The 27,010-nt window shown below is 36.9% G+C and overlaps 5 protein-coding genes across 5 annotated transcripts; all 5 read left to right on the top strand.

Moving 5' to 3' along the window:
• The first annotated feature begins 1,485 nt into the window (after nucleotides 1–1,485).
• On the top strand, nucleotides 1,486–2,913 carry LOC133979698 (zinc-binding protein A33-like). The gene has a single exon (XM_062418270.1). It carries the CDS (start codon nucleotides 1,486–1,488, stop codon nucleotides 2,911–2,913), a length of 1,428 nt encoding a protein of 475 aa, XP_062274254.1.
• A 6,107-nt stretch (nucleotides 2,914–9,020) lies between these two features.
• Nucleotides 9,021–10,753, top strand: LOC133979634 (nuclear factor 7, brain-like). Its single transcript, XM_062418194.1, has one exon. It carries the CDS (start codon nucleotides 9,021–9,023, stop codon nucleotides 10,446–10,448), a length of 1,428 nt encoding a protein of 475 aa, XP_062274178.1. The 3' UTR covers nucleotides 10,449–10,753.
• A 3,219-nt stretch (nucleotides 10,754–13,972) lies between these two features.
• Nucleotides 13,973–15,382, top strand: LOC133979648 (nuclear factor 7, brain-like). Its single transcript, XM_062418209.1, has one exon. It carries the CDS (start codon nucleotides 13,973–13,975, stop codon nucleotides 15,380–15,382), a length of 1,410 nt encoding a protein of 469 aa, XP_062274193.1.
• Nucleotides 15,383–18,370: 2,988 nt separating this feature from the next.
• LOC133979647 (nuclear factor 7, brain-like) lies at nucleotides 18,371–19,798 on the top strand. The gene has a single exon (XM_062418208.1). The coding sequence runs from the start codon at nucleotides 18,371–18,373 to the stop codon at nucleotides 19,796–19,798; it is 1,428 nt and encodes a 475-aa protein (XP_062274192.1).
• Nucleotides 19,799–23,912: 4,114 nt separating this feature from the next.
• On the top strand, nucleotides 23,913–25,340 carry LOC133979712 (zinc-binding protein A33-like). The gene has a single exon (XM_062418285.1). The coding sequence runs from the start codon at nucleotides 23,913–23,915 to the stop codon at nucleotides 25,338–25,340; it is 1,428 nt and encodes a 475-aa protein (XP_062274269.1).
• The last annotated feature ends 1,670 nt before the right edge of the window (nucleotides 25,341–27,010 follow it).

The raw sequence follows: 27,010 nt of genomic DNA, 5'->3' as shown, positions 1-27,010 counted from the left end.
ATATCTATGGGTTACATTACATTAAACTCAATCAGTAAGTGCTCTATAAATCAGCAGGTGTGGAGTTAACATATTTACTTCTTAACACTTTTATCTTATTCTCTAGTATAGTCATTATCAAATGTACTTATCATCATGAGCATAATTTTATACACCACAAAATAATCGAAATAATGAGTTTATGATACTTATACATTCAAAATATCTTCAAGACATTGACAAAACATTCATGTGTCGTTTCTAATTAAAATATTTGATCATTTCTTATTTGTGTAACTGAGCAGAAGGCTCATTGAGACCAGGTAGATTTGCAGTTACAGACATGTGGCTGGTTATAATGACAGAACATTTTATTTCATTCATGAAAAAAAGGTCAAAATTCTTGAAACCAAAACTTTAATTAAAATATGACATAATAAACCGGATAAATGCTGGCTGTCACACAAGTTTACACCCAGAAATATAAAAAACTCATAACAAGTAAAACAACATGGTTAGACTTTGTGCTGTTTTAGGGCAGAAAAGGGAGGAAGATGCACATCACACATTTACACACTACACACTGCACAAACACACAAAAACCATTTTCGGGTTGTATGCATTTCCATAACAAGTGAAAATGTAGCAAAGTTCTTCCGCTGAAAACATTATCAATATATAACTGCTGCTGCAAAGACTCGAACCAGAGTATCCTCAACTAATGACGGACACGATGCCCGTTACGCCACAGCTTCGTTTCATCATTGTTAATACATATTTGTTCCTTTGTTGTATGTCTAAATAAAATGTACTGCATTGTTTGGTCATTGAAAAAAGAAAAATAATTTAATTGGAATGTTCTTATCCCAAAACATAATATTTTAACATTTAATATATTCATATTTTTAATAAAACTAGGATTTCAAGCGTATTTAACTTATAATATTAAGTTTTGACTATACTACTTTTAAGTAGACTCCACAATTATTTTTCGATTGTTGATTATTTCAACCATTTAAGTGAATATAACTTAAAAATGTAAAATTCTGACTATTGTACATTTAAGTTGACTATACTTGAGCAAATTAATTTTGAGGCAATCACTTGAATCAAATGGTTTAAGTACAATCTTATCCAGGTTTACAGCAGCTCTGCATTCAGGAACATTTCAATCTCTCACATTTGTTTTTCAGCCTCTTTCAACCATTGCATGATGGGACAGACTTAAGTCCTCCTATAAAAATGTTGCACAGCTGGTTTAGTGTCAGTCAGTTGAAATGTTCACTCCTCCCTGAAGCAATAAAGCACCATCCTCTCCTTATGTCATGTTTATAAGTGAGTACAAATGAAAGTAGATTTTTACATTGTTGATCAAAGCTGAGACGCCATTACAGGTTGTGAGATCTCTGCTGGAAAACACTAATTTGAAGGATTTGAAGTGATCAAGTGAAGGGACAGTAACTTGGTGAGTTTGACTATTGAAAGATAATTTAGACAACAAAGAAAATGGCTGAGAAAGATGCTCTTTTTGAATGTTACCTGAGCTGCCATGTGTGTTCAGAGACTTTCAGAGATCCTGTGTCTCTGAGCTGCAGCCACAGCTTCTGTTCAAGCTGTCTGCAAACATTTTGGGAACAAGCTAAAAACAAAAACTGTCCCATTTGTAAAAGTAAATCCTCCAAAGAAGATCCTTTGGTGAACTTCACACTGAAGGAACTAGCTGACTCCTTTGCTGGGAGACAGAAAGCTGGATCATCTGAGACAGAAAAAGGAGAAAAGAAGGTGGAGGTGGTGTGCAGCAAACATCAAGAAGAGCCTAAATTGTTCTGTAAAGATGAACAGAGAGCTGTGTGTCCTGTCTGTGAGTTTTCTTTCCACCAGAGTCACAAGGTGGTTCCTGTAGAAGAAGCAGTCAGTGACCTGAAGGACCAGCTGAAATCTGACTTAAAGTCTCTACAGGACAATAAGAACAAATACAAACAAGTGGAGAAAACATACAATGAAATGATTCAACACTCCAAGAAGCAGCTGTTGTCCACAGAGAAGCAGATCAGAGCAGAGTTCAACAAGCTCCACCAGTTCCTGAAAGAGGAAGAGGAGTCCAGACTGGCAGCTCTGAGGGAGGAAGAGGAGCAGAAGGGGAAGACTATGAGCAGAGAGATGAAGAGGATTCAGAAGCAGATCTCCTCTCTGTCAGACAGTATCTCTGCTGTTGAAGAAGACCTGCAGAAACACAACGTGTCATTCCTCAACAGTTATAAACCCACTCAGACCAGAGCCAGAGCCCAGAGCTCACCGTCAGATCCACAGCTGGTCTCAGGTGCGCTGATAGATGAGGCCAAACACCTGGGCAACCTGTCCTTCAGAGTCTGGGAGAAGATGAAGGAGAAGGTCCACTTCAGTCCTGTCATTCTGGACCCAAACACTGCACATTCTTGTCTCTATCTGTCTGATGATCTGACCAGTGTGAGACAAGGAGACACATATCAGCAGCTCCCTGATAATCCAGAGAGAAACACTAATTATTCCAATGTTCTGGGCTCTGAGGGCTTCAGCTCAGGGAAACACAGCTGGGAGGTGGAGGTGGGAGACCATCCTTGCTGGAATGTGGGTTTGGCTAAAGAGTCAGCTGACACGAAGGGAGATGTAGATGCTACACCAGAATATGGATTCTGGTGTTTACTGTATGGTGATGGAAAATACACTAATTGTCTTAATAAGACTGTCACAGAGAAGAAGAGTCTCCAGAGGATCAGAGTCCAGCTGGACTATGACAGGGGGGAGGTGTCCTTCTACGACCCTGAAGACGAGACTCACATCTACACTCACAGAGACACTTTCACTGAGAAACTCTTCCCTTTTTTTGATGTTGAATCAGCTGGTGATGCTAAAACCACTGATATCAAAATATGTCAAGCTGAGATTTCTCTGTGATGTTTAGGAAGGTTTGTGTTATCAACATTTTGATTTGACTTTTTTCTTTTGTTTTAAACAGATTTGATTTCGTGTTGAGGGTCTTTTCTTTTTTTTATCAATGAAACAATTTTTTCAAACTGGTTTTAATGACACATGTGAAACTCAATAATTGCTTTCAATAGAAAAGTCACTTTTAAAAGATTATTAAAACTATTACTTATATATTCTGAATTCTGTATCACTGAGACTGTGTTACATCATCTGAGGTTGAACTTTTATAAAGATACAAATCAAATCTGTTTTTATTATTACTTTTAAACCTGGTTAGTAGCATCTTGTTTTTATTCAGAACACAATATAATATAGATATAATAAACACTGTAATGACTGTATGAAATAATACAGGTGGGGAACTTTTTAAACTTTCATTGTAACTAGAAATCAATCTTTTGATGAGTTAATTCAGTTTTTTTACACTTTAAACTCAGAGTCTCAGTTGTTCAGTGTATCAAAAATCATTCTGGCTCTGATTCATTATTATTTGTTATTTTGTTCTTCAACAGATCTGATTTGTTGTCACAGATATAGTTTTTTCTTCTTCTTTATCACCTCTTAAAATAAAGATGAATCCACAAGAAAATATGACTACAAAATGCTGAAACTGTATCACATCATCAGGCCACAAACTTTATAAATCAAAGCTGTTAATTATCCTGGTTATCAGCATCTTGTTTTTAGTTAAACAACATTGTATAGTAGTATATATCCACTGTACTGAATGCTTTGATTGTTTCAGTTTTGTGACAGTTTCAGTCATCAGATTTAGATTTTTATATTCTTGAGTCTTTTGATGAGTTATTTCTGTTGTGAATGTGTTGATTTATTCTTTGGAAACAAGAGTTTTAATATAGTTTTATTTTAATTCAGTGTTTAATTCTGACAGAGCTTCTGCAGACTGTGTGTGTCATTTTGGTGGTGTATACATGGATTGATAAACTGCAATGTTGAGATCATGATCAGCATAAAAAAAAACAAACACCAGTACAATTATGTTTAAACACTGTTTCCTGAATCAACTCTATTTGATAAAATGTACATTTCTGGGTTTTTTATGTTGTAAATGTGTTGTATTATTAGAATAAAAGAAACAAACAGCAGTACAATGGAGTTTAATTTGTTTTCTTTAGTTTACAGTGAAGTATTTGACTCTTAGGGACATGTTGGCGCCATCTGCTGGTGACAGAGTTACAGAGCAGCCTTCACCTCTATAAACAGGAACTGACAGCAGATTTTGACATTTTTCACCAGATCTGAGACGTCATTACTGTCACTACTGAATATTATCTAGTCAGGTTATCTATTACATTAAAAGTAGATAATGTTAGCTCATCAATTAAATTTTACTTTCACAGATTTTTCTGTCTATGCTAAATCAATATAAAGGTTCATTTGGTAGTTTTCTTGTACAGTCACCGGCCACTTCATCATGTTCACCTGTATAATCTAATTCACAGGTAATTCAGTTTTTGTTAACATTGTCAAAAATATGATAATTTTACTTTATGTTTATTACTGAGGTCGTACTAAGTGGTGGTGGCATATTGAGGTGCATTATATTGAATGGTTTTCCCAAAATGTTGCCCCACTCATGTATGTTAATGGAGTGGACAAAATATTAGAAACACCATTCAATATAGTACATCACCATCACCCACTAAGACCTCAATAATATACATAAAGCAGAATTATCACCTTCCTGACAATGTCAACAAAAACTGAAACTGTATAAACTATAAAATAATATAAGCTGAATTTATAGCAGAGCTGTTGTATTTGATTGAATTAGATTGCACAGGTGTACCTAATGAAGTGGCCGGTGAGTGTATAATGCTGCTATGTTGATAGTCTATAATTATTGAATCAATATGAATTGTTACATTAGCAGAGTCAATCACTTTACATCATAACATATAAATACATTTAAAGAACTCACAGGATACTAAAGTCACTGTGTTGACAGATATTTAATATTAATCATTAACAAAATCACATTAAACAGCAGCATGTATTTTTTGCTGTAGTCTTGGTCAAATGAGTCCTCTCAGTTAGTAAAACTATATTTTATAACACACGTCATAAACTGTATGACATTATTTTCCTCCTCAAAGCTCAGCAGCTCCACTTTAATTAACATAATTAGCCAAATTTTGACAAAAACACATTCAACAATCAAACGATCAAAGTTAATCGTTCAGAGGTGACTTTCTCTCTGAACAGACTCATAAAAGAGATCAATGTCACGGTAGTTTTTATATTTCAGAGCATTTATTAAAACAAATAACCAAGCGAGAGAAATGTTAGTCAGATTTTAAAGAAGTTATAAAAGACATGCTGCCATGTTGGAGGAGTTACAACAAAACCAGAGAGCTCAAAGACTGTAATATTAACACGTCTTGTTTCTCTGTCATAGATCATAATCCTGTAGTGTGTGATTAGAAAGTTTACAGATATTTCACTATCAAATAACTTCTTTTAAACTCCATTGTTCTTACTCTTGTTTTGTGTTTTTGTATTTATACGTATGTCTGATGTTATTTATTTTAAGACATTGACAGAACATTTTTGACTTATTGATTTATAATTCCTCCTTATACTTGAAATAAAAGGTTAAAGATTATCAGTGGGTGAATGAATAAGCATATACATAAAAGACAACAAGTAGGGGGAAAAGATTAAGTAATAAACACAATCATAATGTCAATTTAGCAAAACATGTTTCCTGTAACAGATATATAAAATAAAAATGTTAAGTGTCTTTTGAAATGTTCACTCCTCACATGGAAGATGAAATCACCAACCTCTCCTTGTTTCATGTTTATAGGATTTTTCTGAGCTTTAGAAATAAAAACAAAAGAAATCAAAATGTTAAGAAGTGAGCAGTTAAAACTTAAAGTGAAACTTAAAATGAGTCCTAATTTAATTCTGACAGAGCTTCTGCAGACTGTGTGTGTCATTTTGGTGGTGTATACATGGATTGATAAACTGCAATGTTGAGATGATGATCAAAATAAAAGAAACAAACATCAGTACAATTATGTTTAAAAACTGTTTTCTGAATCAACTTTATTTAATAAAATGTAAATCTGATGGATGCTGCTTAGTCATGATGTGTTATTTAATCACTTTGACTCCTTTCAATGTGGAAGTCATACTGTCGGAGTGGAGTGGGCGACAGTGACCCAGCCGTCCCAAATCTCAAGTTAGAGGAGTTTAAAGCCTCCTTGAAGTAGATCACAGAGGTAGGGGAGAGAGTCTCATCCGGACTGTCAACATGTCCGTTTTCATCTGACCAGTTTTGCCTCTCTGAACTTTCTGACACCTCTGAAGATGACAGCAGGGAGATCTCTCCTCCTCTCTCCTCCTCCTCCTCTCATCTCTCCTCCTCCTCCCTCCTCCTCCTCTCTCCTACTCCTCTCTACTCCTCCTCTTCTCTCCTCCTCCTCTCTCCTCCTTCTCCCCCCCTTCTCTCCTCTCTCCTCCTACTCTTCTCTCTTTTTCCTCCTCTTCTCTCCTCCTCCTCCTCCTTTTACCTCTTCTCTCCTCTCTCCTCTTCTCTCCTCCTCCTCTCTCCTCTATTCTCCTCCTCTCCTCTCTCATCCTCTTCTCTCCTCCTCCTCCTTTCCTCCTCCTCTCTCCTCCTCTTCTGTACTCCTCCTCCTCCTATCTCCTACTCTTCCTATCTCCTCCTCCTTTCCTCCTCTTCTCTCCTCCTCCTCTCTACTCCTCCTCCTCCTATCTCCTACTCTTCCTCTCTCCTCCTCCTTTCTCCTCTATCTTCTACCTCCTCCTGTCTCCTCCTCCTCTCCCTCCTCCCTTTTACTCCTCTCCTCTCTCCTCTTCTCTCCTCTCTCCTCTCTCCTCTCTCCTCCTCCTCTCCTCCTCCTCCTATCTCCTACCCTTCTTCCCTCCTCCTCTTCTCTCCTCTCTCCTCTCCTCCTCCTTTTCTCTCCTCTCTCCTCCTCTTCTCTCCTCCTCTTCTCTCCTCCTTTTCTCTCCTCCTCATCTCTCCTCTCTCCTCTCTCCCCCTCTTCTCTCCTCTCTCCTCCTACTCTTCTCTCTTTTTCCTCCTCTTCTCTCCTCCTCCTCCTCCTTTTACCTCTTCTCTCCTATCTCCTCTTCTCTCCTCCTCCTCTCTCCTCTATTCTCCTCCTCTCCTCTCTCATCCTCTTCTCTCCTCCTCCTCCTTTCCTCCTCCTCTCTCCTCCTCTTCTGTACTCCTCCTCCTCCTATCTCCTCCTCCTTTCCTCCTCTTCTCTCCTCCTCCTCTCTACTCCTCCTCTCTAATCCTCCTCCTATCTCCTACTCTTCCTCTCTCCTCCTCCTTTCTCCTCTATCCTCTACCTCCTCCTCTCTCCTCCTCCTCTCCCTCCTCCTTTTCTCTCTTCTGCTCTCTCCTCCTCTCTCCTCTTCTCTCCTCCTCCTCTCCCTCCTCCTTTTTACTCCTCTCCTCTCTCCTCTTCTCTCCTCTCTCCTCTCTCCTCTCTCCTCCTCCTCTCCTCCTCCTCCTATCTCCTACCCTTCTTCCCTCCTCCTCTTCTCTCCTCTCTCCTCTCCTCCTCCTCTTCTCTCCTCTCTCCTCTCCTCCTCCTCTTCTCTCCTCTCTCCTCCTCTTCTCTCCTCCTCTTCTCTCCTCCTTTTCTCTCCTCCTCATCTCTCCTCTCTCCTCTCTCCCCCTCTTCTCTACTCCATGGACTATATACAAGTTTAAGTTACATTTAAGGGGAATTGTCTTTCCATTGCCTTACATGCTGTTCATGGGTCAGATTTGTCCCATTTTTACATTTAAGAGCTGTAAAAACACTATATACACATTTCTTCTAGGATGACTTTTCCTAATGTGACCCTGAATATACAAAAACTGAAATAAAATACATATTTTTTTAATGTTTGTGCAGCTGATACACATTTTTGTCTCATACAGATATGCAAATTTGACGTAAAATTCAAAAATTGGCATTCAAACATGTTGTTGGAGTCTTTATAAGCTATGAAAAATGTCTCTTGTATCATAAAATAGTGATAAATTAAAATAATACCCTTCATTAAGGATTAATTAAACATTTATTAATGACTGATGAATGTGAATTAGTGTAGATACTTAATTAAGAGTCATATTATGAACAGTATAAGAGTTAAAAACATTTGAATTGGACACACTATTTAACAGTATGCCACACATTGATAGACAACATACAGTCATCGGCCACTTCATTAGGTACACCTGTGTAATCTAATTCAATCCAATACAACAGCTCTGCTATAAATTCTGCTTTTTTCAAGTTTATACATTTTCATTTTTTGTTGATATTGTTAAAAAAAAAAGGTTATAATTGGATTTTACGTTTATTACTGAGGTCATACTAAGTGATGGTGACGAACTGGGATTAAAAGAGAACAAGTTGGGGAAAGAAATGTTAATAACTAAACGTTGCAAATTTTACTTTTAGGCGTTTTGTACAAGATTATAAAAGTCAAATGGGGTTTTAATTAATAATTTGGACCATGTAGTTAATGAAAGTGGATGAAATAAACACAATCATACTGTTTTGTTATTAAAACATGTTTCTTGTTACAGTTACATAAAATCAAAATGTTTACGACTTGTTTAGTGTCTGCCAGTCTTTTGATATATTCACTCCTCTGAAAGCACCAACCTCTCCTTGTTTCATGTTTATAGGATTTTTTCTGAGTAATTATGTAGAAATAGAAACAAAAGAAATCAAAATGTTAAGACATGAGCAGTTTATTTTATTTAGCCTACATATGTTTATATAAGTACATTTTACTGTAATGAATGAAGAAATAAAATGTACCTCTGAAAAACGTCCTGATGGCACCATCTGCTGGTGACAAAGCTACATCACATCATTTCCTGATGTTAATAATTTACTGTGACAGTTGAAACCGAAAGTAAACTTTGACATTGTTGATCAGAGCTGAGACGCCATTACAGGTTGTGAGATCTCTGCTGGAAAACACTCGTTTGAAGGATTTGAAGTGATCAAGTGAAGGAACAGTAACTTGGTGAGTCTGACTATTGAAAGATCATTTAGACAACAAAGAAAATGGCTGAGAAAGATGCTCTTTTTCAACGTTACCTGAGCTGTCATGTGTGTTCAGAGACTTTCAGAGATCCTGTGTCTCTGAGCTGCAGCCACAGCTTCTGTTCAAGCTGTCTGCAAAAATTCTGGGAACAAGCTAAAAACAAGAACTGTCCCATTTGTAAAAGAAAATCTTCAAAGGATTTTCCAGGAGTGAACTTTTCACTGAAGGAACTAGCTGACTCATTTGCTGGGAGACTGAAAGCTGGATCATCTGAGACAGAAAAAGCAGAAAAGAAGGTGGAGGTGGTGTGCAGCAAACATCCAGAAGTCCCTTATTGGTTCTGTAAAGATGAACAGAGAGCTGTGTGTCCTGTCTGTGAGTTTTCTCTCCACCAGAGTCACAAGGTGGTTCCTATAGAACAAGCAGTCAGTGACCTGAAGGACCAGCTGAAATCTGAATTAAAGCCTCTACAGGACAAGAAGGACAAATACAAACAAGTGGAGAAAACATACAATGAAATGATCGAACACTCCAAGAAGCAGCTGTTGTCCACAGAGAAGCAGATCAGAGCAGAGTTCAACAAGCTCCACCAGTTCCTGAAAGAGGAAGAGGAGTCCAGACTGGCAGCTCTGAGGGAGGAAGAGGAGCAGAAGGGGAAGACTATGAGCAGAGAGATGAAGAGGATTCAGGATCAGATCTCCTCTCTGTCAGACAGTATCTTTGCTGTTGAAGAAGACCTGCAGAAACACAACGTGTCATTCCTCAGCAGTTATAAACCCACTCAGACCAGAGCCAGAGCCCATTGGTCACTGTCAGATCCACAGCTGGTCTCAGGAGCGCTGATAGATGAGGCCAAACACCTGGGCAACCTGTCCTTGAGAGTCTGGGAGAAGATGAAGGAGAAGGTCCACTTCAGTCCTGTTATTCTGGACCCAAACACTGCACATCCCTGGCTCTATCTGTCTGATGATCTGACCAGTGTGAGACAGGGAGACACAAATCAGCAGCTCCCTGATAATCCAGAGAGAAACACTAATGCTGCCACTGTTCTGGGTTCTGAGGGCTTCAGCTCAGGGAAACACAGCTGGGAGGTGGAGGTGGGAGACCATCCTGTCTGGAATGTGGGTTTGGCTAAAGAGTCAGTTGACAGGAAGGGAGAGATATTTGTCTCACCAAAATATGGAATCTGGTGTTTAACGCATCGCTGTGGAAAATACACTGATGGTTTTAATAAGACTGTCACAGTGAAGAAGAGTCTCCAGAGGATAAGAGTCCAGCTGGACTATGACAGGGGGGAGGTGTCCTTGTACGACTCTGAAGACGAGACTCACATCTACACTCACAGAGACACTTTCACTGAGAAACTTTTCCCTTATTTCAGTATTGGATCAGCTGGTGATGCCAAAACCACTGATATCAAAATCTGTCAAACTGAGATTTCTCTGTGATGTTCAGGAAGGTTTGTGTTATCAACATTTTGATTTTGGTTTTTTATTATTTTTTATTTTGTCTGAAGCAGATTTGATTTCATGTTGAGGGTCACTCAAAATATTCAAACTGGTTTTCAAGTAACAAACAGACACATGTGAATCTTAATAATTGTTTTCAATTTTTAAAAGTCACGCTTAAAAGATTATTAAACATTTCCTTATATATTCTGACTTCAATATATTTAGATCACATTATTTGAAGATTTAAATAAAATCATCACTGTATCACTGAGACTGTGTTACATCATCTGAGGTTGAACTTTTATAAAGATTCAAATCAAATCTGTTTTTATTATAACTTTTAAACCTGGTTAGTAGCATCTTGTTTTTATTCAGAACACAATATAATATAGATATAATAAACACTGTAATGACTGTATGAAATAATACAGGTGGGGAACTTTTTAAACTTTCATTGTAATTAGAAATCAAACTTTTGATGAGTTAATTCAGTTTTTATTACACTTTAAACTCAGAGTCTCAGTTATTCAGTGTATCAAAAATCCTTCTGGCTCTGATTGATTATTATTTGTTCTTTTATTATTCAACAGATCTGATTTGTTTTTTTCTTGTTTTTATGTAAAATCATGAACACCTAAACTTTTGTTCTCATCTGAATTTTTTTTAAGACGTTGAGCCGTTCAGGATTTATTTATTTTCTCTTTAGAATAAATGTATTAAAGATGGTGACTCCTGCTTTTGATATTATGCTGACTTTGTAATGAATTTCAACAGAATATTTACTGATGATGTTAAATACTCTGATTGCTCTGATGCTTTCTTTGCTTTAAAAAAACTAGATTTAGTGTGTAAGTTATTGGTGTCACCTCTTAAAATAAAGATGAATCCATAAGAAAATATGACTACAAAATGCTGAAACTGTATCACATCATCAGGCCACAAACTTTACAAATCAAAGCTGTTAATTATCCTGATTATCAGCATCTTGTTTAAGTCAAACAACATTGTATAGTAGTATATATCCACTGTACTGAATGCTTTGATTGTTTCAGTTTTGTGACAGTTTCAGTCATCAGATTTAGATTTTTATCTTCTTGAGTCTTTTGATGAGTTATCTCTGTTGTGAATGTGTTGATTTATTCTTTGGATACACGTGTTTTAATATAGTTTTATTTTAATTCAGTGTTTAATTCTGACAGAGCTTCTGCAGACTGTGTGTGTCATTTTGGTGGTGTATACATGGATTGATAAACTGCAATGTTGAGATGATGATCAGCATAAAAGAAACAAACACTAGTACAATTATGTTTAAAAACTGTTTTCCGAATCAACTCTATTTGATAAAATGTACTTTTGATGAGTTATTTATGTTTTAAATCTGTTGTATTATTAGAATAAAAGAAACAAACATCAGTACAATGGAGTTTGATTTGTTTTCTTTAGCTTACAGTAAAGTATTTGACTCTGAGGGACATGTTGTCGCCATCTGCTGGTGACAGAGTTACAGAGCAGCCTTCACCTCTATAAACAGGAACTGACAGCAGATTTTGACATTTTTCACCAGAGCTGAGACGTCGTTACTGTCACTTTTGAATATTATCTAGTCAGGTTATCTATTACATTAAAAGTGTCTAATGTTAGCTGATTTATTCAATTTCACATTCATATTTTTTGTGTCTATGCTAAATCAATATAAAGGTTCATTTGGTAGTTTTCTTATACAGTCACCGGTCACTTCAACATGTTCACCTGTACAATCTAATTCACAGGTAATTCAGTTTTTGTTAGCATTGTCAAAAAGATGCTAATTTTACTTAATGTTTATTACTGAGGTCGTACTAAGCGGTGGTGGCATATTGAGGTGCATTATATTGAATGGTTTTCCCAAAATGTTGCCCCACTCATGTGTGTTAATGGAGTGGATAAAATATTAGAAACACCATTCAATATAATGCACCTTAGTACATCACCATCACCCACTACGACCTCAATAATATACATAAAGTAGAATTATCACCTTCCTGACAATGTCAACAAAAACTGAAAATGTATAAACTTCATAAAAGCAGAATTTATTGCAGAGCTGTTGTATTGGATTGAATTAGATTGCACATGTGTACCTAATGAAGTGGCCGGTGAGTGTATAATGCTGCTATGTTGATAGTCTATAATTATTGAATCTATATGAATTTTTACATTAGCAGAGTCAATAACTTTACATCATAACATATAAATACATTTAAAGAAATCACAGGATACTAAAGTCACTGTGTTGACAGAGATATTTAATATTAATCATTAACAAAATCACATTAAACAGCAGCATGTATTTTTTGCTGTGGTCTTGGTCAAATGAGTCCTTTCAGTTAGTAAAACTATATTTTATAACACAGGTCATAAACTGTATGACACTATTTTCCTCCTCAAAGCTCAGCAGCTCCACTTTAATTAACATAATTAGCCAAATTTTGACAAAAACACATTCAACAATCAAAAAGATCAAAGTTGATCGTTCAGAGGTGACTTTCTCTATGAACAGACTCATAAAAGAGATCAATGTCACTGTAGTTTTTATATTTCAGAGCATTTATTGAAACAAATAACCAAGCAGAGAAATGTTAGTCAGAGTTTGAAGAAGTTATAAAAGACATGCTGCCATGTTGGAGGAGTTACAACAAAACCAGAGAGCTCAAAGACTGTAATATTAACACGTCTTGTTTCTCTGTTATAGATCATAATCCTGTAGTGTGTGATTAGAAAGTTTACAGATATTTCGCTATCAAATAACTTCTTTTAAACCACATTGTTCTTACTCTTATTTTGTGTTTTTGTATTTATACGTATTTCTGATGTTATTTATTTTAAGACATTGACTGAACATTTTTGACTTATTGACTTATAATTCCTCCTTATACTTGAAATAAAAGGTTAAAGATTATCAGTGGGTGAATGAATAAGCATCTACATAAAAGACAACAAGTAGGGGAAATAAATTAAGTAATAAACACAATCATAATGTCAATTTAGCAAAACATGTTTCCTGTAACAGATATATAAAATAAAACTGATTAAAAAAACTGATTAGTGTCTTTTGAAATGTTCACTCCTCACATGGAAGATGAAATCACCAACCTCTCCTTGTTTCATGTTTATAGGATTCTTCTGAGCTGTAGAAATAAAAACAAAATAAATCAAAATGTTAAGACGTGAGTAGTTTATTTTGTTTAGCCTACAGATGTCTGTACAAGGAAATGTTACTGTAATGAATGAAGAAAATAAAATTGACCTCTGAAAAACGTCCTTACGTCACCATCTGCTGGTGACAAAGCTACATCACATCATTTCCTGATGTTAATAATTTACTGTGACAGTTAAAACTGAAAGTAAACTTTGACATCGTTGATCAGAGCTGAGACGCCATTAAAAACACTGGAAAACACTCGTTTGAAAGATTTGAAGTGGTGAAGGGACAGTAACTTGGTGAGTCTGACTATTGAAAGATCATTTAGACAACAAAGAAAATGGCTGAGAAAATTGGTCTTGTTGAAAGTTTCCTGAGCTGCCATGTGTGTTCAGAGACTTTCAGAGATCCCGTGTCTCTGAGCTGCAGCCACAAATTTTGTTCAAGCTGTCTGAAAAAATTCTGGGAACAAGCTAAAAACAAAAACTGTCCCATTTGTAAAAGAAAATCCTCAAAGGATTATCCAGATGTGGACTTTTCACTGAAGGAACTAGCTGACTCATTTGTTGGGAAACTTAAAGCTGGATCATCTGAGACAGAAAAAGGAGAAAGGAAGGTGGAGGTGGTGTGCAGCAAACATCCAGAAGTCCCTTATTGGTTCTGTAAAGATGAACAGAGAGCTGTGTGTCCTGTCTGTGAGTTTTCTCTCCACCAGAGTCACAAGGTGGTTCCTGTAGAACAAGCAGTCAGTGACCTGAAGGACCAGCTGAAATGTGACTTAGAGTCTCTACAGGACAAGAAGAACAAATACAAACAAGTGCAGAAAACATACAATGAAATGATTGAACACTCCAAGAAGCAACTGTTGTCCACAGAGAAGCAGATCAGAGCAGAGTTCAACAAGCTCCACCAGTTCCTGAAAGAGGAAGAGGAGTCCAGACTGGCAGCTCTGAGGGAGGAAGAGGAGCAGAAGGGGAAGACTATGAGCAGAGAGATGAAGAGGATTCAGGAGCAGATCTCCTCTCTGTCACACAGTATCTCTGCTGTTGAAGAAGACCTGCAGAAACACAACGTGTCATTCCTCAGCAGTTATAAACCCACTCAGACCAGAGCCAGAGCCCAGAGCTCACTGTCAGATCCACAGCTGGTCTCAGGAGCGCTGATAGATGAGGTCAAACACCTGGGCAACCTGTCCTTCAGAGTCTGGGAGAAGATGAAGGAGAAGGTCCACTTCAGTCCCGTCATTCTGGACCCAAACACTGCTCACGGATGGCTCTATCTGTCTGATGATCTGACCAGTGTGAGACAAGGAGACACAAAGCAGCAGCTCCCTAATAATCCAGAGAGAAACACAAATGGTCCCTCTGTTCTGGGCTCTGAGGGCTTCAGCTCAGGGAAACACAGCTGGGAGGTGGAGGTGGGAGACCATCCTGACTGGAATGTGGGTTTGGCTGAAGAGTCAGTTGACAGGAAGGGAGTCCGAAAAGCTACACCAGAATATGGAATCTGGTGTTTAAAACATCGCAGTGGAAAATACACTGATGGTCTTGGTAAGACTGTCACAGTGAAGAAGAATCTCAAGAGGATCAGAGTCCAGCTGGACTATGACAGGGGGGAGGTGTCCTTCTACGACCCTGAAGACGAGACTCACATCTACACTTACAAAGACACTTTCAGTGAGAAACTCTTCCCTTATTTCAGTATTGGATCAGTTGGTGATGCTAAAACCACTGATATCAAAATCTGTTAAACTGAGATTTCTCTGTGATGTTCAGGAAGGTTTGTGTTATCAACATTTTGGTTTTTCTTTTTTTCTTTTGTTTAAAACAGATTTGATTTTGTGTTGAGGGTCTTTTCTTTTTTATCAATGAAACAATTTATTCAAACTGGTTTTAATGACACATGTGAAACTCAATAATTGTTTTCAATAGAAAATTCACTTTTAAAATATTATTAAAACTATTACTTATATATTATGATTTCAATCACATTATCAAGATAAATAAAGTTTTATCCAGAAAATAAAATCATCACTGTATTACTGAGACTGTGTTACATCATCTGAGGTTGAACTTTTATAAAGGTACAAATCAAATCTGTTTTTATTATAACATTTAAACCTGGTTAGTAACATCTTGTTTTTATTCAGAACACAATATAATATAGATATAATAAACACTGTAATGTCTGTATGAAATAATACAGATGGGGAACTTTTTAAACTTTCATTGTAACTAGAAATCAATCTTTTGATGAGTTAATTAAGTTTTAAACTCAGAGTCTCAGTTGTTCAGTGTAAAATCATTCTGACTCTGATTGATTATTATTTGTTCTTTTGTTCTTCAACAGATCTGATTAGTTGTCACAGAGATTTTTTATTTTCTTGTTTTTATGTAAAATCATGAACACCTAAACTATTGTTCTCATCTGAATTTTTTTGAAGACGTTGAGCCGTTCAGGATTTATTTATTTTCTCTTTAGAATAAATGTATTAAAGATGGTGACTCCTGCTTTTGATATTATGCTGACTTTGTAATGAATTTCAACAGAATATTTACTGATGTTGTTAAATACTCTGATTGCTCTGATGCTTTCTTGACTTAAAAAAAAAATAGATTTAGTGTGTAAGTTAGTTGTGTCACCTCTTAAAATAAAGATGAATCCACAAGAAAATATGACTACAAAATGCTGAAACTGTATCACATCATCAGGCCACAAACTTTACAAATCAAAGCTGTTAATTATCCTGGTTATCAGCATCTTGTTTTTAGTCAAACAACATTGTATAGTAGTATATATCCACTGTACTGAATGCTTTGATTGTTTCAGTTTTGTGACAGTTTCAGTCATCAGATTTAGATTTTTATATTCTTGAGTCTTTTGATGAGTTATTTCTGTTGTGAATGTGTTGTTTTATTCTTTGGAAACAAGTGTTTTAATATAGTTTTATTTTAATTCAGTGTTTAATTCTGACAGAGCTTCTGCAGACTGTGTGTGTCATTTTGGTGGTGTATACATGGATTGATAAACTGCAATGTTGAGATGATGATCAGCATAAAAGAAACAAGCATCAGAACAATGGAGTTTAATTTGTTTTATTTAGTCTACATTAAAGTATTTGACTCTGAGGGAAATGTTGGCGCCATCTGCTGGTGACTAAGTTACAGAGCAGCGTTCACCTCTATAAACAGGAACTGACAGCAGATTTTGACATTGTTGACCAGAGCTGAGACGTCGTTACTGTCAAGGAGAAGACTGGCAATCTGACCTTTCTGGAAAAGTCCACCAAAATGTCAATAACGCAATAGCCAACAGCAGGGGGCGCTAATACGATAATTGGTTTGCTAAATTTAAAAAATAAAAACTGACAAAGAAGAGTAAAATCATTAGTTGTGGCAATAATGGCAATCAGAAAACGTAGGGAGAAAAGGTGGATCGGAAAAGTTAAAAGAAAAGAAAGCCAAGTCACTCGAGACTGATGCATCAAAATGTAAAAAGCTCACAGAGATTTGTGGCTGCATTACAACTCCAGCAGCAGCAGATGTAGTCCTAGACGTTGGACAAAGTGTTGAGGAGCAGGTGGAAGTTGAACCTGATGAGCATCCACAGGCTGGACATGATGAGGGACAGACAGCAGAGGGACTGGTAAGTGGCAGGGACACAAAACAGTAGACTACATTTATTCAGGTTAGCATTGACCCTAGATAGAAGACCATGGTGTTTACTGAACCTGGAAAACCTAAAGCATCCATTGGTATCACTGTTGACATGCTAGCGAGTAGAGTAGGGAAAGGGCTTAAATAAAGCCTCACATTTATCCAAAAGTTTGGGGTGCTAAAATCTCACTGTCTTCCATCTGAATGCTGTTTGTTTCTGTCAACACAGAAAGCAGAGAAAGTGTGATTGTGCACAACACCGCCACCTCGTGTAGAGAGGGGGAAAAACCATCCACAGGCACTAAGTCAGATAGAGCATCAGTATCATTAAAGATAAAGATAAAAAGTGACTTGACTGAAATGTATAAAAAACTGGGCTAACACCTGAAGACAATCAACATTAAAATTGTCCATCTACTAAAAAATATAATCAAGAAACAAACATCAAGGTGGACAATCAAAGAACATTAATAGACAATAAATAAAAACAATGTCACATAAAATCAAGATAATAAGCAAAACATAGCAGCAGCCAGATCCTACAATACAGTAGAAGTAAAGATAAGGTTGTCAGGTCCTCTGGTACTCAAAGAGAAATCTACAGATATTTAGTTTATTTAACAACATAGAAGTGAGTAATGCTTAAAGGCTACACGCTCAGGGACTGCTGATCACTCTGAGGGGGATCAGCATGAGGACATTTGGAGAAAAGAAAAAACAACAATGAATTGTTCAACCTGACAATAAAAAAAAAAGAGGAGTAAACAAAGTCAAACTGACATGTTGATATAAAATGTTTCCTGGTACATGTTCCTGCTAGTTGAGAAAGAAAAATGTTGTTAAGCTGATTTAGTGAAATGTTCACTCCTCCCTGAAACAGTGAAGCACCATACTCTGCTTATTTCATGTTTATAAGTGAGTACAAATGAAAGTAAACTTTGACATTGTTGATCAGAGCTCAGACGCCATTACAGGTTGTGAGATCTCTGCTGGAAAACACTCATATGAAGGATTTGAAGCGATCAAATGAAGGGACAGTAACTTGGTGAGTCTGACTATTGATAATTTAGACAACAGAGAAAATGGCTGAGAAAGATGCTGTTCTTGAACGTTACCTGAGCTGCCATGTGTGTTCAGAGACTTTCAGAGATCCTGTGTCTCTGAGCTGCCGCCATAAATTTTGTTCAAGTTGTCTGCAAACATTCTGGGAACAAGCTAAAAACAAAAACTGTCCCATTTGTAAAAGAAAATCTTCAAAGGATAATCTACTTGTGGACTTCACACTGAAGGAACTAGCTGACTATTTTTCTGAGAGACAGAAAGCTGGATCATCTGAGACAGAAAAAGGAGAAAAGAAGGTGGAGGTGGTGTGTAGCAAACATCAAGAAGAGCCTAAATTGTTCTGTAAAGATGAACAGAGAGCTGTGTGTCCTGTCTGTGAGTTTCCTTTCCAACAGAGTCACAAGGTGGTTCCTGTAGAACAAGCAGTCAGTGACCTGAAGGACCAGCTGAAATCTGACTTAAAGCCTCTACAGGACAAGAAGAACAAATACAAACAAGTGGAGGAAATATACAATGAAATGATTCAACACTCCAAGAAGCAGCTGTTGTCCACAGAGAAGCAGATCAGAGCAGAGTTCAACAAGCTCCACCAGTTCCTGAGAGAGGAAGAAGAGTACAGACTGGCAGCTCTGAGGGAGGAAGAGGAGCAGAAGGGGAAGACTATGAGCAGAGAGATGAAGAGGATTCAGGAGCAGATCTCCTCTCTGTCAGACAGTATCTCTGCTGTTGAAAAAGACCTGCAGAAACACAACGTGTCATTCCTCAGCAGTTATAAACCCACTCAGACCAGAGCCAGAGCCCATTGGTCACTGTCAGATCCACAGCTGGTCTCAGGAGCGCTGATAGATGAGGCCAAACACCTGGGCAACCTGTCCTTCAGAGTCTGGGAGAAGATGAAGGAGAAGGTCCACTTCAGTCCCGTTATTCTGGACCCAAACACTGCAGCCCGCAGTCTCTATCTGTCTGATGATCTGACCAGTGTGAGACAAGGAGACACAAAGCAGCAGCTCCCTGATAATCCAGAGAGACACACTAATTATTCCAATGTTCTGGGCTCTGAGGGCTTCAGCTCAGGAAAACACAGCTGGGAGGTGGAGGTGGGAGACCATCCTCGCTGGAATGTGGGTTTGGCTAAAGAGTCATTTGACAGGAAGGGAGAGCGAAAAGCTTCACCAAAATATGGAATCTGGTGTTTAATGTATGATGATGGAAAATACACTAATGGTCTTGTTAAGACTGTCACAGTGAAGAAGAGTCTCCAGAGGATCAGAGTCCAGCTGGACTATGACAGGGGGGAGGTGTCCTTCTACGACCCTGAAGACGAGACTCACATCTACACTCACAGAGACACTTTCACTGAGAAACTCTTCCCTTTTATTGAAATTGGATCAGCTGGTGATGCTAAAACCATTGATATCAAAATCTGTCAAACTGAGATTTCTCTGTGATGTTCAGGAAGGTTTGTGTTATCAACATTTTGATTTTACCTTTTTTCTTTTGTTTTAAACAGATTCGATTTTTTATTGTTGTCTTTTTTTGTCTCAATTAAACAAATTATCCAAACTGGTTTTCAAGTACAAAACACAAAAAGTCACTTTAAAGAAGATTAAAACTATTACATATATATTCTGACTTCAATATATATTTAGATCACATTATTTGAAGATTTAAATAAAATCATCACTGTATCACTGAGGCTGTGTTACATCATCTGAGGTTAAACTTTTATAAAAGGTACAAATCAAATCTGTTTTTATTATAACTTTTAAACCTGGTTAGTAGCATCTTGTTTTTATTTAGAACACAATATAATATAGATATAATAAACACTGTAATGACTGTATAAAATAATACAGGTGGGGAACTTTTTTAACTTTCATTGTAATTAGAAATCAATCTTTTATGAGTTATTTCAGTTTTTATTACACTTTAAACTCAGAGTCTCAGTTGTTCAGTGTATCAAAAATCATTCTGGCTCTGATTGATTATTATTTGTTCTTTTGTTCTTCAACAGATCTGATTTGTTGTCACAGATGTTGTTTTTTCTTTTTAATTTTTTATATAAAATCATGAACAACCTAAACTTTTGTTCTCATCTGATTTGTTTTAAAGACGTTGAGCCGTTCAGGATTTATTTATTTTCTCTTTAGAATAAATGTATTAAAGATGGTGACTCCTGCTTTTGATATTCTGCTGACTTTGTAATGAATTTCAACAGAATATTTACTGGTGTTGTTTAATACTCTGATTGCTCTGATGCTTTCTTGGCTTTAAAAAAAACTGATTTAGTTAGTTAGTTGTGTCACCTCTTAAAATAAAGATGAATCCACAAGAAAATATGACTACAAAATGCGGAAACTGTATCACATCATCAGGCCACAAACTTTACAAATCAAAGCTGTTAATTATCCTGGTTATCAGCATCTTGTTTTTATTCAAACAACATTGTATAGTAGTATATATCCACTGTACTGAATGCTTTGATTGTTTCAGTTTTGTGACAGATTCAGTCATCAGATTTAGACTTTTATATTCTTGAGTGTTTTGATGAGTTATTTCTGTTGTGAATGTGTTGTTTTATTCTTTGGAAACAAGTGTTTTATTATAGTTTTATTTTGATTCAGTGTTTAATTCTGACAGAGCTTCTGCAGACTGTGTGTGTCATTTTGGTGGTGTATACATGGATTGATGAACTGCAATGTTGAGATGATGATCAGAATAAAAGAAACAAACACTAGTACAATGGAGTTTAAAAACTGTTTTCTGAATCAACTTTATTTAATAAAATGTAAATCTGATGGATGCTGCTTAGTCGTGATGTGTTATTTAATCACTTTGACTCCTTTCAATGTGGAAGTCATACTGTCGGAGTGGAGTGGGCGACAGTGACCCAGGCGTCCCAAATCTCAAGTTAGAGGAGTTTAAAGCCTCCTTGAAGTAGATCACAGAGGTAGGGGAGAGAGTCTCATCCGGACTGTCAACATGTCCGTTTTCATCTGACGAGTTTTGCCTCTCTGAACCTTCTGACACCTCTGAAGATGACAGCAGGGAGAGCTCTCCTCCTCACTCCTCCTCTTCTCTCCTCTCTCTTCCTCCCCCTCTCTCCTGCTCCTCTTCTCTCCTCTCTCCTCCTCCTCTCTCCCCCTCCTCTTCTCTCCTCCTCTTATCTCCTCCTCCTCCTCCTCTTCTTCTCTCCTCCTCCTCTCCTCTCTCCTCCTCCTCCTTCTTTCCTCATCCTCTCTCCTCCTCCTCTTCTCTCCTCCTCCTTTCTACTCCTCCTCCTATCTCCTACTCTTCCTCTCTCCTCCTCCTCTTCTCTCTTTTATCCTCTACCTCCTCCTTTTCTCTCCTCTTCTCTCCTCCTCTCCTCCTATCATACTCCCCCTCTCACCTCTACCTCCTCCTCCTCTTCCTCCTCCTTTCCTGTCCTCTCCTCTCTCTCTCCTCCTACTGCTCTCTCTTCCTACTCTTCTCTCCTCCTTCTGTCTACTCCTTTCTCCTCTCTCCTCCTCCTTTTCTCTACTCCTCCCCCTCTCTCGTCTACCTCCTCCTCTTCCTCTCCTTTTTTTCTCCTCTCCTCTTCTCTCCTCTTCCCCCTCCTCCTTTTATCTCCTCTCTCCTCCTCTCTCCTCCTCTCTCCTCCTCTTCTCTCCTACTCCTCATTCTCCTCTTCTCTACTCCTCTCTTCTCCTCTTCTCTCCTCCTCCTCTTCTCTCCTCTCTCCTCCTCCACAACTAGTAATTGAACCTGACTGTGCTCCCATGATTCATTACGGCGAGTACCAACGGCTCTGACGTGTACTGTGGTGCATCTTCTCTGTGTTAGGCTCTCTGATAAACTATTTATACCTTTCTGGGACATTTTTAACATTTTAGAAAAACGATGACATTTACTTTCTTTTAACCCTTACCTAATCCCTATTTTTTAAATCCAGGATAAAAACATTTCTTTTTTCAACAGCTTTGTTCAACAGCTTCTTCCTTTTTTTAGTTTTGTGATTTTATTGTTGTATACATTTGTCATTCTCATATCACTATCTTTTTGAGCTGCTGTAGCAATGCCTTTTCTCCACTGTGGGATCAATAAAGTTTTATCTTTTATCTTTTCTTTATCTTTAGCCATCAGATTGTTGAACTCCATGGACTATATACAAGTTTAAGTTACATTTAAGGGGAATTGTCTTTCCATTGCCTTACATGCTGTTCATGGGTCAGATTTGTCCCATTTTTACATTTAAGAGCTGTAAAAACACCATATACACATTTTTTCTAGGATAACTTTTCCTAATGTGAACCTGAATATACAATAAATATACAATAAAAAATAAATCTTGTTTTTATTGTTTGTGCAGCTGATACACATTTTTGTGTCATGCAGATGTCTAAATTTGACTTAAAATTCAAAAATTGGCATTCAAACATGTTGTTGGAGTCTTTATAAGCTATGAAAAATGTTCTCTCTTATTATAAAATAGTGATAAATAAAAAGAATACACTTCATTAAGGATTAATTAAACATTTATTAATGACTGATTTATGTGAATTAGTGTAGAGACTTAATTATGAGTCAGATTATGAACAGTATGCGAGGGTTAAAGACATTTGAATTGGACACACTATTTAACAGTACAGTCACTGGCCACTTCATTAGGTACACCTGTGTAATCTAATTCAATCCAATACAACAGCTCTGCTATAAATTCTGCTTTTTTCAAGTTTATACATTTTCATTTTTTGTTGATATTGTTAAAAAAAAAGAAGTTATAATTGTATTTTACGTTTATTACTGAGGTAATACTAAGTGATGGTGGTGAACTGGGGTTAAAAATTCAAATACATTCAAAATTCAATCTTTATTTCAGACCAGATCGGTCCATAAAAACACACATACTACAGAAAGAGAACTAAAAGAGAACAAATTGGGGAAAGAAATGTGAATAATTAAAAATTGCAATTATTAGTTTTAGGCGTTTTGTACAAGATTATAAAAGTCAAATGGGGTTTTAATTGATAATTTGGAGCATCTAGTTAATGAAAGTGGATCAAATAAATACAATCGTACTGTTTTCTTATCAGAACATGTTTATTGTTACAGTTACATGAAATAAAAATGTTTAAAAAACTTGATTAGTGTCTGCCAGTCTTTTGATATATTCACTCCTCTGAAAGCACTAACCTCTCCTTGTTTCCATGTTTATATTTTTTCTGAGAAATTCTGTAGAAATATAAGCAAAAGAAATCAAAGTGTTAAGACATGAAAACTTCATTTTATTTAGCTTACAGATGTCTGTACAAGGAAATAAAAATGTACCTCTGAAAGACGTCCTGATGGCACCATCTGCTGGTGACAAAGCTACATCACATCATTTCCTGGTGTTAATAATTTACTGTGACAATTAAAACTTAAAGTGAACTTTGACATCGTAGATCAGAGCTGAGACGCCATTACAGGTTGTGAGATCTCTGCTGGAAAATACACATTTGAAGGATTTGAAGTGATCAAGTGAAGGGACAGTAACTTGGTGAGTCTGACTATTGAAAGATAATTTAGACAACAAAGAAAATGTCTGAGAAAATTGTTCTTGTAGAACGTTACCTGAGCTGCCATGTGTGTTCAGAGACTTTCAGAGATCCTGTGTCTCTGAGCTGCAGCCACAAATTTTGTTCAAGCTGTCTGCAAAAATTCTGGGAACAAGCTAAAAACAAAAACTGTCCCATTTGTAAAAGAAAATCGTCAAAGGAAAATCCACTTGTGGACTTCACACTGAAGGAACTAGCTGACTCCTTTGCTGGGAAACTGAAAGCTGGATCATCTGAGACCGAAAAAGGAAAAAAGAAGGTGGAGGTGGTGTGTAGCAAACATCAAGAAGAGCCTAAATTGTTCTGTAAAGATGAACAGAGAGCTGTGTGTCCTACCTGTGATTTTCCTCACCAAAAAGATCACAATGTGGTTCCTGTAGAACAAGCAGTCAGAGACCTGAAGGACCAGCTGAAATCTGACTTAAAGCCTCTACAGGACAAGAGGGACAAATACAAACAAGTGGAGAAAACATACAATGAAATGATTCAACACTCCAAGAAGAAGCTGTTGTCCACAGAGAAGCAGATCAGAGCAGAGTTCAACAAGCTCCACCAGTTCCTGAAAGAGGAAGAGGAGTCCAGACTGGCAGCTCTGAGGGAGGAAGAGGAGCAGAAGGGGAAGACTATGAGCAGAGAGATGAAGAGGATTCAGGAGCAGATCTCCTCTCTGTCAGACAGTATCTCTGCTGTTGAAGAAGACCTACAGAAACACAACGTGTCATTCCTCAACAGTTATAAACACACTCAGACCAGAGCCAGAGCCCAGAGCTCACTGTCAGATCCACAGCTGGTCTCAGGAGCGCTGATAGATGAGGCCAAACACCTGGGCAACCTGTCCTTCAGAGTCTGGGAGAAGATGAAGGAGAAGGTCCACTTCAGTCCTGTTATTCTGGACCCAAACACTGCCAGCCGATGGCTTTATCTGTCTGATGATCTGACCAGTGTGAGAAATGGAGACACATATCAGCAGCTCCCTGATAATCCAGAGAGAAACACTAAGTATTCCACTGTTCAGGGCTCTGAGGGCTTCAGCTCAGGGAAACACAGCTGGGAGGTGGAGGTGGGAGACCATCCTGACTGGAATGTGGGTTTGGTTAAAGAGTCAGTTGACAGGAAGGGAGCGATAATTGCTTCACCAGAATATGGATTCTGGTGTATAACACATCGTAGTGGAAAATACACTAATGTTATTGGTGAGACTGTCACAGAGAAGAAGAGTCTCCAGAGGATCAGAGTCCAGCTGGACTATGACAGGGGGGAGATGTCCTTCTACGACCCTGAAGACGAGACTCACATCTACACTCACAGAGACACTTTCACTAAGAAACTCTTCCCTTATTTTGGTATTGGATCAGCTGGTGATGCTAAAACCACTGAAATCAAAATCTGTCAAACTGAGATTTCTCTGTGATGTTCAGGAAGGTTTGTGTTATCAACATTTTGATTTTACTTTTTGAAATTATTTTTTATTTTGTCTGAAGATTTGATTTCATGTTGAGGGTCACTGAATTTTGATGCTCGATGAAACAAAATATCCAAACTGGTTTTAATGTAGAAACACATGTGAACCTCAATTTATTTTTAATTTTTAAAAGACTTTCAAAAGTACTACTTATATATTCTGACTTCAATCACATTATCAAGATAAATAAAGTTTGATCCAGAAACGAAAATCATCACTGTATCACTGAGACTGTATTACATCATCTGAGGTTGAACTTTTATAAAGATACAAATCAAATCTGTTTTTATTATAATTTTTAAACCTGGTTAGTAGCATCTTGTTTTTATTCAGAACACAATATAATATAGATATAATAAACACTGTAATGACTGTATGAAATAATACAGGTGGGGAACTTTTTAAACCTTCATTGTAATTAGAAATCAATCTTTTGATGAGTTAATTCAGTTTTTATTACACTTTAAACTCAGAGTCTCAGTTGTTCACTGTATCAAAAATCCTTCTGGCTCTGATTGATTATTATTTGTTCTTTTGTTCTTCAACAGATCTGATTTGTTTTTTTCTTGTTTTTGTGTAAAATCATGAAGTAACTTTTGTTCTCATCTGAATTTTTTTTAAGACGTTGAGCCGTTCAGGATTTATTTATTTTCTCTTTAGAATAAATGTATTAAAGATGGTGACTCCTGCTTTTGATATTATGCTGACTTTGTAATGAATTTCAACAGAATATTTACTGATGTTGTTAAATACTCTGACTGCTCTGATGCTTTCTTGGCTTTTAAAAAACTAGATTTATTTTGTAAGTTAGTTGTGTCACATCTTAAAATAAATATGAATCCACAAGAAAATATGACTACAAAATGCTGAAACTGTATCACATCATCAGGCCACAAACTTTACAAATCAAAGCTGTTAATTATCCTGGTTATCAGCATCTTGTTTAAGTCAAACAACATTGTATAGTAGTATATATCCACTGTACTGAATGCTTTGATTGTTTCAGTTTTGTGACAGTTTCAGTCATCAGATTTAGATTTTTATATTCTTGAGTCTTTTGATGAGTTATTTCTGTTGTGAATGTGTTGTTTTATTCTTTGGAAACAAGTGTTTTAATGTAGTTTTATTTTAATTCAGTGTTTAATTCTGACAGAGCTTCTGCAGACTGTGTGTGTCATTTTGGTGGTGTATACATGGATTGATAAACTGCAATGTTGAGATGATGATCAGCATAAAAGAAACAAACACTAGTACAATTATGTTTAAAAACTGTTTTCCGAATCAACTCTATTTGATAAAATGTACTTTTGATGAGTTATTTATGTTTTAAATCTGTTGTATTATTAGAATAAAAGGAACACACATCAGTACAATGGAGTTTGATTTGTTTTCTTTAGTTTACAGTAAAATATTTGACTCTGAGGGACATGTTTTCGCCATCTGCTGGTGACAGAGTTACAGAGCAGCGTTCACCTCTATAAACAGGAACTGACAGCAGACTTTGACATTTTTCACCAGAGCTGAGACATCATTACTGTCACTACTGAATATTATCTAGTCAGGTTATCTATTACATTAAAAGTAGATAATGTTAGCTAATTAATTAAATTTTACTTTCA

Source organism: Scomber scombrus, chromosome 4 (assembly GCF_963691925.1).
Source record: "Scomber scombrus chromosome 4, fScoSco1.1, whole genome shotgun sequence".
NCBI lineage: Eukaryota > Metazoa > Chordata > Actinopteri > Scombriformes > Scombridae > Scomber > Scomber scombrus.
The sequence above is the reverse complement of the archived record's forward strand: the minus strand, read 5'-3'. Positions and strand labels throughout refer to the sequence as shown.

Coding starts and splice junctions, on each gene's coding strand:
- LOC133979698 (XM_062418270.1), top strand. CDS start 1,486: ATGGCTGAGAAAGATGCTCTTTTTGAATGTTACCTGAGCTGCCATGTG.
- LOC133979634 (XM_062418194.1), top strand. CDS start 9,021: ATGGCTGAGAAAGATGCTCTTTTTCAACGTTACCTGAGCTGTCATGTG.
- LOC133979712 (XM_062418285.1), top strand. CDS start 23,913: ATGTCTGAGAAAATTGTTCTTGTAGAACGTTACCTGAGCTGCCATGTG.
- LOC133979648 (XM_062418209.1), top strand. CDS start 13,973: ATGGCTGAGAAAATTGGTCTTGTTGAAAGTTTCCTGAGCTGCCATGTG.
- LOC133979647 (XM_062418208.1), top strand. CDS start 18,371: ATGGCTGAGAAAGATGCTGTTCTTGAACGTTACCTGAGCTGCCATGTG.